Source organism: Electrophorus electricus, chromosome 24 (assembly GCF_013358815.1).
Source record: "Electrophorus electricus isolate fEleEle1 chromosome 24, fEleEle1.pri, whole genome shotgun sequence".
NCBI lineage: Eukaryota > Metazoa > Chordata > Actinopteri > Gymnotiformes > Gymnotidae > Electrophorus > Electrophorus electricus.
Window position 1 is genome coordinate 9,764,579 of NC_049558.1, and position 12,045 is coordinate 9,776,623.

At 43.4% G+C, this 12,045-nt stretch overlaps 1 protein-coding gene across 3 annotated transcripts; it reads right to left on the reverse strand.

Moving 5' to 3' along the window:
* Positions 1-1,525: 1,525 nt before the first annotated feature.
* On the reverse strand, positions 1,526-6,151 carry slc25a55b (solute carrier family 25 member 55b). Of its 3 annotated transcripts, none has more exons than XM_027026674.2 (9): positions 6,043-6,151; positions 5,503-5,628; positions 5,130-5,185; positions 4,243-4,333; positions 4,033-4,151; positions 3,491-3,680; positions 3,058-3,212; positions 2,884-2,959; positions 1,526-2,775 (listed from the first exon to the last, which is right to left on the reverse strand). In XM_027026674.2, the coding sequence occupies exons 1-9, from the start codon at positions 6,060-6,062 to the stop codon at positions 2,616-2,618; spliced, it is 993 nt and encodes a 330-aa protein (XP_026882475.2). In that variant the 5' UTR covers positions 6,063-6,151; the 3' UTR covers positions 1,526-2,615. The 3 variants fall into 3 exon arrangements, 2 of the variants coding, with proteins under 2 accessions (XP_026882475.2, XP_026882477.2); XR_004775570.1 differs by having other exon boundaries at positions 2,759-2,775; positions 3,948-4,151; XM_027026676.2 differs by lacking the exons at positions 1,526-2,775; positions 2,884-2,959 and having other exon boundaries at positions 3,052-3,212; positions 3,948-4,151.
* Positions 6,152-12,045: the final 5,894 nt, after the last annotated feature.

Consider the following 12,045-nt stretch of genomic DNA (forward strand, 5'->3'; position numbering starts at 1 on the left):
CTATGGAGAAGATCAGAGTCCACCTATCTGGTCACCTGAACCTTTTTGAAGGTTTCCATAAACATGAGTAAAAATGCAGTTTAGCTAAAGAAGTCAGTTGGACTAGAGTGTGAGGAAATGGTGTGGGTTACATGTGTGTGTTGATTTTGATGTGTGTGTGCTCTCTCTCTCTCTCTCTCTCTCTCCAGTTTTCTCTCTTCGAGCTATCTTGTGGCTTGTTTCTGTGTGTTAACTGTAGCATGGCATTCATATAAGATTTCTTGGAAACAATTTTGTGTCGTAAAATTTGTGAGAACAATAATGAAGAAAATTTTCCTACTGTACACAGAATGTCGCTGTTGTTTTTTCTGGTGTTGAAATGTGTAATTTATTTATTAATGGAGCTGTTTCAACAGCATTCGGGCTTCTCAGGAAGATTGTTGTACCAGAACAAATAAAGTTTTCTGAAGTTTCCCTGTTTTTGTCTGCCTATACTTTTGCCTGACGTCAACCAAGCAAAACATTTATTTTCAACCTGTGTGCTTTTTAGGTTTGGATTTACTGCAAAGTATTATTGAGGTAATCCTAATTACATGGGCAATTTCGACAAAAGCAAACGTGAGAATATAAATATAATTTTTTATATAAATAAAATATAATATGAGACACTTTAAACTACAGTAAAGGCAGACTGAATTAAAAGGACACTTTAAACTATAATAAGGACAGATTCACTTCAGTTCAGGTGCTAATCTAACACGCCTGAGTGTAGTGTAGTTCAGGTGCTAATCTAACACACCTCAATATAATGTACACAAGTTCCTTAAAGTCGACATAACCTGAATCGGGTGTATTTGATCAGTATTGATTTTGTGACTCCAGTGTCACAAAGGTCTACTGTAAGATAGTTCTCCAGAAGCAGGGCTTGTTTTTCCTGTTTGTATTTGTGTTAGATGTAGACTATTCTTTCCTCTGAAGACCCTGACATTGTTAAAGTGATTGATTAACGTGTTTTGCATTTGTTTTTCTTTGGTTATACTACTATAATTCACCAATAGTTTCACCTGAGGAAACAGAAATGTGAATACAATTTTAAATGAAACTGTGTTGATTAAATGCAGCTGAACATGAATAAAGGTGAAAACTAAACGTTTCCAAATTTCCATAAAACAAACCGATGAGAGAATATTTAATAACTCATGTTGTGAACTAGGGAACACTGATTTGGGAATGCTGAGTTGGTTTTTATAGAAATGGCCACGCTTTCTCTTGTGTCCTAGTACTTGTGGCATTTGGTGCTGCTCAACTACAAACTTATGTTTTGATAATAACCTTTTTGAAAATAAACGTTGAAATGAAAGCCCGTTCAGTGGTGTAGCTCTTCATAAGCAGAAGCGTCCATGTCGTGTTACGGTGAGAGGCTCGCGAAATGGCATCTGACAGCTGCAGACCTGCGCGGCTTTCCACAGCGACTGTGGAGCTGGCGGCTTTCCGCCCTGGCCACTTCGCCAATGTTCAATATAGTGAGGAGACTTCACAGAAGAGCTAAAGAGAACTTGTTTATTTATTCAGCATTGTTTGTTCATATGTATTCAAGATGTTTTTTAATGTTAACCGTAGGTTGTATTTTCACACTGCTTTAGCGAAGGGTGTTTGTATACCACATTTTTCTTTTGTTTTAGTGGCCAGGAATGTGATCCAAATCGTACACGTAAAACCAGAAAATTGCTTAATTAAATTAAATTAAATCAGTCAGTGATACTAATGGATTATAATGACAATCTAACAGGTTAAACTCTATGGTCTGTCGTCTACTAACATTACCCTGATAAATGATTTCATATCTCCCATGAAGAAAGTTATGCATATGAAGTTATAACCACAAAAAATGCTCAACTCAATCTTGGTCCAGTCGGGCGGCATGACCTTTCCCTATCCAAACAACATGAGACATTTCAGAGCTCCTTGGAATTATATCAGTGCATAACTGTGCTTTGAAAATCCAAGCTCCTTGGAATTCTATTAGGATTGTGACCACATCGAACACATCAAACACTGTTCAACTCCAACATCCAACATCTTTTTTTTTATCAAGTTCTAAGTGCCTTAATGTCCTCACCAGGTGGTGCACTAAATCCCTGAACACCCCACAAACGTGTGCTGCTACACGCTGGCGGTTTTGCAACACACCAGACAGGAACCCAAAGCCTGTTTTGAAGAACTACACAGAACACACGTGTTCATTTTCATGCTCACCCCACCCTACCCTATCCTACTCCACCACCCCCCACCCCCCACCCCCACCCCAGTCTTAGTAGTTCTGTCAGCAAGGGTAAGACACAACCTAGCACGAACTAAGAGCAAATGTCAAGCAGTTTTCTGATGTTTCGAGTGTGGCAAACATTCCTCTCCTTACCTCTCAAGGGAAACTGAAGACTGGTCCTGGGGATACTTATAAAATGACATTGACAAGTCCATCCTTTTCACAGCATATCGAGGAAGTTGCAGGTGCCGTTTTCACAGTAAACCTCACACCACACACCCCAACGTACCCTGGCCACCTCTCGGTAAGTCGCTCTATAGCTGCCTTGCACTCACAGCTGTAACATTCGGCCTCTCGTGCTGCACGACTGTGTTTAGGGCCCGTAGAGGGTGAAGGGGGACTGGCCCAGGAGGAACTCTCCGACTCCTACGAAGTAAACGACCTGCGCGATGCCGAAGAGCGGGGCGATGACCAGGGCCCTGCACCCCGCGCCCTTCAGGAGAGCCGCGGGACCTTCCTTCCGAACTATCTTACTGCATGAGGCAAGACACAGTACAGGATATTTCAGAAAAGAAAAAAAAAAAAACAGGGTGGAAACCCCATTCCCACTAATGTAGTTACTGTTGCCATGGTTACAATACCTGAAGCAGTCCATCACGCCGCTGTACATCTCTTCGCTGGCGCTCTTACTGAGCGACTGCAGTCTCGTCTTCACCACTGGGAGCGACAGAGAGCAATTGTACTTTTCCCGTGTTACCGGTATCATATGATGTTAGTGTACATATATTTTTCAGCCTAAACACACACAGACTCACCATCACAGGGGCTGACGGCTACGGCTGCCATGCATCCTGCCGTGCACCCTGCGGCGAAGGACCAGTAGAAGGGAGCGCTCTCCTCTCCGGACGGCTTCCCCAGTGCATTGAGGTGGGCAAACAGGGGGAAGTAGATCACAGAGAACGGTATGTCCCTAAAAAGAAGAACAACAGGGGCTTCGAACAAGCAGAAAACCCGCAGGAACAGTAAACCACCAGTGGCCCCGAAACACAACACAGACACTTTGGTAAAATTACTGAACACTGTACTGAGATGCGCTGTAACCCTGGGAGATGAGGGGAAGAAAGCAGAATGCCATTCTCATCTGAGTGCTACCTCATGTGTGTGTGTGTGTGTGTGTGTGTGTGTGTGAATGCTACCTCATGAGGGTGTGTGTGAGTGTGTGTGTGAGGGTGTGTGCACGAGTGTTACCTCATGAGGGTGGCCCCGAGGCCTTTGTACAGGCCCTGGATGCCATGCGTGCGCAGTAGCTCCCGGGTGATCTGCAAAGCCGACACTCTGCGCACGGGGGCAGGGGGTCCCATACTGTAGGAACAGCTCAGCACGGCTCTGGCTCCACCCAGCCTCAGAGCGGGAAGGACGGCCACATTCCTCTGAGCCACTGTAAGGGCCACACAGAACGACGGTTCACCCGGGAAAAGAGGCATGCACACCGACAACTTTGATCTTAAACAGACATTTTAGAGTCACATTAATTAAAAGAGATGTTTCCTATCATGTTATCAGAAAATAACACAAGAGGTTCCTAACTTCAGTCCTGGACATCCTCCCCCTACTGGGTGTAATTCCAAAGCATTCAGTCCTGACCTTCAGTTCCTACTGAAGACCCTGATCAAGTGGCTAAAGTGAGAGAACAGTGGATCTCTACCCTGCTGGGTGAAAGCTGTCCAGGACCAGGCTTGGACACTCCTGTGTGCCGAGTGTGTACGCAGATGTTCCGCTTTGCGTCTCACCAAGTCTGCCAGCGTCCTGTAACTGGATCTTCAGCATCTCCATGGGAGTGGTGATGATCACCTGACACATTCCGGCCCCAGAGCCTGCTAACATTTCCTTAAAGACACTGAGCTTCTGCCTGTGAGGAAGAGCCATCTTGAAACCTTGCCCCATATGTGATTTCTAAGCTTCTGTTACATCTGAGATCTTCCTGGACCAAGCCTACTTACTCTCCCCTGCTCAGGTGGTGACGGAAGAAGTCGTTAGCAGCCAGTTTAATGGCTTTCTCAGGGGTTACCAGGGTCAGGTTGACTGCTGCACCTGAAGAAGCAACAAGTGTTATATACCTCTACAGTTAAGAACGCCTAAATGAGCAGAAAACAGCACTATAGCAGAATTTTAAGCTCAGAAACACAGCCCGTGTGCTAAATTCTCACCTCTCACACTAGCTAAAGGGAAGACAGCTCTAATAGTCATATGCGTATTAAAAGCAGGATAAGTATGGATATTCTAAACATTTTATTTTATTTTATTTAACCAGTAAATTAGCCCAGGACAGCAGCCATACATACTCAAAACATATTAAAATACAACATATATGACGTATACAGCATGATATAAATAACAGCTAATTAAACTCAAAGGTGTCTCAAGAAAAAAAAAAAAACATGCCATTTGCTGTTATATTTTTTTACACTCGCCCGCTACCATACAAGACATACAACTCAGCTGGAATCTCAGTTCCAACCTGTGCCCCATGTGTTTTATGTGTTATTCGCTCAGGTCATATTTCATCAGGGGTCCACCCCTGACCACAGCGTTGCTGATGACGGGATATTTTTGGTTGGCAGACTATACTTAACCCAGCAACATTGCCTGGTGAAACCCACCAGCGACAATGCCGCGCCTCTTTACACTCAGTTCCCAGAGCCAATCAGAAGTTTGCCGTTCAAGGGGGGAACACAGCCAGTCTAACATGCCGAGACCAAATCCAACATGTCAGGCTCTGGGTGGAATGCTGAGATTTTACTAAGTACAGAGTATCCTGAGGGGATGGAGATGCGTTTGCAGATGGGTTCTGGGTAACTGCAGTACGGTGTCATGTGACTCGTCTTACCTCTGTACATTCCAAAGTAGCCCTCAGACCGGACAGTCTTGATCAGACAGTCCATCCTAAACAAACGCAACATGCGTTGCATTAAACTATGCATAAGACATTCTCTCTCACACTCACACACACACACAAAGGGAAAATGGCCAATCTGACTTGCATCAGCCAGCATTCACACTTTGAATGCCAATTAGAAAATTGCCATTTAGAAAAACTAGTTCTGTAGACTTTCAGTGGTAAAATGTTTAATTTTCATGACTAACTCCATTGTCCATTACTAGTTTGTCTTTTACTGATAAAGAAAATATCCAAGCTTTTACATAACTTATGTAGGTAAGTATAAAAAATTAAAAAGTAAAAAAAAAAACCGTAAACATACATGTTCCTGTAGACCTGGTGATTGCTGCGTTGGTTCTGGAGTCGGGTCTTGGCTAGGTCTATAGGAAACACACAGGTAACTCCCACCATACCAGCTACACCACCGTTGATGAGCTTGGCAGGAAGACTGATGAATACAAAAAAGTATTCAGTGTATTCAGAAATACAGTGTATTTCTCCCTGTGCTCTTATTACAGACATGCAAAAGTTTCATAGTACAAATATAACATTGTTAAAGGTGGGTGAATATATCTCAGCTGTTCCTCGGTGTATTACAATATTTGAAATGTAAGTAATTTTGCAACCTTGTGCCAGGTTCCAGAAACTAAACAATGCAACATTGCATCATAAGGAAATCCAGAACAGCTGTGCTTGGTAGAAGTCTGTAATATTTCATATTTCAGACACATTCTTATCTTAGCACAGAAATACAACCTGTTTAGCTTTACATTTGTTTCTCATAATAAAAACAGAAGATATTAGATCAAAAGTCAGTATACTGGTGATACTGGTGAGAGTATGTATGAGAAGCACTTCATACCTGACTGGTTGCTGAGTCATTGTGGGGTAGTTGCCAGGGTAGTTGCCGTGTGTGTGGGGTCTGAGGCTCAGGTAGTGACAGGAGCAGTAGCAAACAGAAGGGCAACAGGGTATTATATAGACAGACGTACCCTGGAGCACCACCCTCCCCTCAACTAACCCCTCCCACTCTAGAGCTCTTCTATTGCACACACACACACACCAGTGGCACGATTGCCCTGTAACTGAGAGGCTACAGATCACCATAAAGTCAGTGGAGACACACAGACACACACAGACACACACGCACACATACATTTATTTTTATCCATTCCATGGGTTTATATACAAACCTTTTTAAAACCTTTCAAAGGCTGGCAATAGAGCTCAGTTAAGACTTCTCAGTTTGTTTTTTAAATTAGGGTTTTATTTCCCATGATTAGAAAAATGTTCAGTGAAACTTTCAACATTCAGGGCATTTTTGATTTTCTGGTGAGTGCTTTCACTCTGAGGAGAAAAGAGTGCTTTTAGCAAATGGTCAATGCAGGCAGTTGTCAGAATATATAAAGAATGGGAATAATATTTTGAAAATACTTATCCAATACAGCCTACTTAATATTCTGTTAAAATCATGATCAATAACATACACTGTTTTAATTTACTGTTGAAACACTGTGCATTCATATATGATATGCAACAGTAAACAGTACTACAAACATTCTACAGACAGTTTGATTGAAGTGGAGTATGTGAGCCATCTCTGATGGCTTTGTTGAATGTCCTGACTGGTAGCTGTGGTGGATATGCTGACTGTGCTGACTGTTATGGCTGTGCTGACTGGTAGCTGTGGTAGCTGTGCTGACTATGCTGGCTGTGCTGACCATGGTAGTTATGCTGACTGTGCTGGCTGTGCTGACTGGTAGCTGTGGTAGTTGTGCTGACTGTGCTGGCTGTGCTGACTGTTATGGCTGTGCTGGCTGTGGTAGCTGTGGTGGATGTGCTGACTGGTAGCTGTGGTAGCTGTGCTGACTATGCTGGCTGTGCTGACCATGGTAGTTATGCTGACTGTGCTGGCTGTGCTGACTGGTAGCTGTGGTACTTGTGCTGACTATGCTGGCTGTGCTGACTGGTAGCTGTGGTAGCTCTGCTGACTGTGCTGGCTGTGCTGACTGGTAGCTGTGGTAGCTCTGCTGACTGTGCTGGCTGTGATGGCTGTGCTGGCTGTGCCGACTGTGGTTGATGATATCCCAGTAATGCTCATATATGTTGAATAGTGTAGTGATTTGAACAATTAACCTGTATGCAGAACTGGCATTCAATACTACAGAGGGACATGTTTGGACAACATCAACCTAACGGAACACAACATGCTACTACAAACCCACTGAAAGAGGCTACAAGAGAGCGCTATATGTGAGGCAAAAGTGCTCATCTCACTCACAGACAAGCAATTATTCAACCAGCTCTCAACGACCCCCATCACAACTGGAGATTGATGAAATAAAGGGCAATTGTCACTGCCCAGACACCCTTGAGACAGAATGCTCAGAATGCAAATAGAATCCAGGATTAACCAGAATGCAGTGCGAACAGATTGCGCAGTTCATCCGTGGAAATAAGGACTAAGCTAACTACCGTTAGCCACTGTTGTAGGCTCCCCTGTCTTAGTATGCTAACTGATATTAATGCAGCGATAAGCACAGTCTCAACAATCTACAGGAATGAACCAGCAAACCGGCACCTGCAGGGTTCCCTGGAAGAAAGACAGCAGCAGGTTAACAATGCCGGCACCCAGACTGCATCCGCCCTCTTCACAGTGAATCGTCCAAAGTGTATTGTTAGCTACAGAGCAACAGAACCCCGACTGTGGAGCCAGACAGGCCTGAGACCAAGCAGCGCAGGAAGAGCTTAAGAGAGGACGAACCATCGCGTGACACCAGCGCTCAGTCACTACAACAGTAGGCATCCGAGAGTGGGCGGCCCCTGGCCCTGGCACGAGCCACGTTTTTTGGGGTCAGGGATTATCTTTGTAGCTTGACCACCCTCTTTCCCTTTGTCACCTGTCGGAGCTCTGGATTGATGTTCGGCCTTCCGACATCAGACCTGAACAGGAAGGTGAGGACACACCTCAGGTGGGAGTCACGATTATCCGCACCCCCACCCCCGGGTCGCAGCATTCACAGCCAAATTCTCCACAAGCACCCTCTCTCTCTCTCTCTCTTAACGGCCTCCCTTCTTTGTCTGAAATTTGGACTTCCAGAGAAAACAGAACAGGTGTGTGTGGGGACTCAGCCATGTCTGTCTACCACAGCTATTACAAGGCACTATTTCTATGTATTACGTTGGACTCGAGAGGGAGCACTAAAGTGAACTCTGTCTGTCTGTGTGTGTGTGTGTGTGTGTGTGTGTGTGTGTGTGTGTGTGTGTGTTCAAGTGGTTTTGGGTACCAGGATTTGGGGCCGAGCTGAACCCATTTCCATGCAACGAACATATTCCAAGACCCAAAAAGAGGCCGGTAAATCTGTCCAACAGATTTAGCTCATACCAGGCTGTTCCTTACTCACAGTACATATCTAAGAGCTATGTTTAGCTGTAGACTACTCAAAGAAATCTTTGATATTCTCTGTCTTCGTGATTTATTCTAGATTATACTAACGGCTGTTTCGAAATTAAGACAGATTACAGCATGCCACTAATTTCCCCAATTCCTGTTAGGTTCAGTAACAGATTAGGTTTCTTTCAGCATCTGGACTGCGTTTACTGAAATCTCTACCATTCCAGTGTTTATCAGCAACACAGACCATATGCATCTAATACCACATTCTTGCTACTTGCATGCCGCTATATGCCATTTGCTCTTATTCTTAAGTATTATATTAAGCTTTGCCTTATGTTGCTGGTCTCTCATGAGGAAAAGCTTATAAGTGAGGATCATTCTCTGTGCTGATCTACAGATATGCAGAAAAACATAAAAAACATGTCGTTTTTCTGTATTTCATTTGAGTTGTTCCTGCTCCTAACATTGCTTTTGATTTGTAATCACGCCATTCTGGTTTTGATCTTGGCGAGTTGTCTGTCTACAATTTTGGATTATTTCTCTGTCATTATTACCCACAAGCATCTGGTTGCGCCTGGCCTGGTACAGTTCCACTGGAATGAATGGCATTTACAAGCCTTTAAACTTAACAATACGTGTGAAACATGAATACTTTAGCATATGTGGTACATATTTATATTTAGAATACATCTACTTTTATTTGTCAAACACATCTTGAATTGCATATCAACCATCATGCATATCAAATAGAGGTGAGATGTTCGTAGATGCTTAAATAACTCAGGGTCGTGTACCTCCTATCATGAGACGTATGGTAAGTTTCTGTAGAGAAGTCAGACTGTCATGGAGAATAAGCACAGCAACGTCCCCTCCCTCTGAAAGCTCACGTCTCCAGAAGCTCCAGTAAAGATGCCTGTCTGAGGATCTAGTTCAGATGATTATACACTGAATCTGACATATAGAAGGCTCTTTAAAGAACTCAGTAATTTTCTGCTCCAAATATCCTAATACTATGCATATATATACTATACATAATGATATGCAACTATCCTAATAATTACTGTGCAGTTGTAAAACTCTTATTAGCTTCAATGACTAAATTAAATGTTCATCCAAGATGAAGCTTATTAATTATGCAAATACAATATACTCACTGTAAAATTATTCTAAAAATATACTAGTAGAAATATACTCATATTCTAGAACTATACAAGAATTCTTTCCAAACGTTTATTTTGGCGTTATTAATTTTGTGGCTGCAGACCAAACTCTCTCCTAGTCTGGCAGTTTCAGGGTTAAGGCTGGCACTTATGTCCTGATACAGGGTTAAACTGAGACAGCACATACCAGAGACAGGGCTGTGCTGCTGTTCGGGCGTGTGATTGGTTGGACCGTGACACTGTAACGAACCAGAGAGGCGGCTCGGCTCCCGGGCCAACAGGAGTGATGGCAACACCCAGCCCTCGCATGCATGCCACAGCAGGGGTGGGAAGAGGGAGTTTGAGTCCAACAGTTCTCATGGGCAAGTATGTATTACTGCACACTGAAACATTTCTGGTGGCTAGGGGAGTAACTCCGGCTGGGACTGACTTCGCTTAAATACTTTATTAATAAATAAATGAATAGTAAATATATAGAAATAATGAGTAAAGTTGTTGTAGAAAATGCTGAACACTGTGAAACTATGAGTGTATCCCCCATACAGTGGGGGAAACAGTGTGGAAATAGTGAGGAAACAGCAGTGGTCGATGATCTACAATAGCTGAGTGAGTAAGTGTCTGACAACTCACTAAACCATTAAACACTTTTCAATTAAAACATTTAAAATATTATTCTGTAAAACAACATAAACACTGAAGCCATCCATTTGGGGTTATGAACCACACATTTGTAGCTATGCCCCTCCCATTTTGAGTTAAGACCCACCCAGTTGGAGCTACACCCCTCCCATTTGGAGTTATGACCCACCCATTTGGAGCTACACCCCTCCCATTTGGAGTTATGACCCACCCATTTGGAGCTACACCCCTTCCATTTTGAGTTAAGACCCACCCGTTTGGAGCTACGGGACGGCGAGGTGGTCAGGATGAATTTTAATCTGGGTAATCAATGCGGTTTGCTCTTGTTCAGTCTTTATGGCAAAGTAATATGGAAATTCCTCATTCAGTAGAGAGGAGCCCAAGAGAGATTGTTTAAGGCAGAACCATCCTGGATCACAGTCTGTGAAGCCTTTGATGGAGTTTTATTAAAACATTGGGAGCATCATTCTTTGAAAAAAAAAATTTTAATCACATCTTAACTCGTCGGCTTCTCCCCAACAACAGAGGGCCCCTCAGACATATTCTGTTCAAACTGCTGCCCTGGTTCATATCCTCACATCAGGTTTCAGTCTGGAACCAGCACGGTCCAACTCAGCCGAGTGTCTTTGATTACGGGGCGTTAGCCAGCGTACGGAGCTGCCGGATGGCCGGCTGGCCTCTGATGTACAGGAGTAAAGCGGCCCGGGATGAGCGAGATCACAAGGAAATGTAACCCAACCACTGAATTTTATGACAGATCTCTGTAACAGCTGTGAGCTCAGCAGACACACAGGCAGGCTGGAATGTTTGAAGCAGATCTCAGGAATGACCACAGCAATTCTGACCTGTTTTTTTTGTTTGAATGTTTCACTATAAAAATTCAAAATGCAAAATTTGTAGATGAGTTGAAAGAGTTTGGGTTCCGGATCCTGGTGATGTACAGACAGTGTGTTGTGGATACACAAGTGGACACCCATTCTGTACCGGAGGTAAGAACTGAAACAGATACAACTCATTGTCAAGTCTAAAAGTGTAGACCTAGATTTTAACCCTCTTAACCAGGACAGGAGAGGGGAGGTAACGGATATGACCTCTGGACTGCACCTGTATCAGCTATCATGTGGGTCATCACAGAAGGAACACGACAGAATTACAGTGTGGTAAGTACTGGCAGCACACTTAGTGCTGGCATTACCCACGTAGCCAAGGCTAAGATTCGGTGCCCGATCCCACAGCTGTCTCAGTGTGTACACACGTCAGGAATGATGAGTCAAACTGAATTCCTAAATCTAAGACAACTCTAATCACAGTGTGTTCAACGACCATATAATACCATAGAAAAATACACACAAAAAAGCTTCTCTTTCTCCCCCAGGCTGGTTTTTTGTGTGTGTGTTCGTTCAAAAGTAGACCTAATTTTCACCCTATAACCTTGTCAGATATGGTCTTCTCGATTCTTAAACAGCCTTTTCTCTCTCACATACACATAGACCACATTACTATAACCCCAAACGAGAAACTGTTGTATGTAGTATGTCTCAGACACACACACACACACATACTCATACGTGCATGCACACCTTTACATAGCCAAACTAAGTTATTTGATCGTGAATGCAATAATTAAACACTGAATAACTGTAATGGCTCATACAGTGAGTGTAAAAAG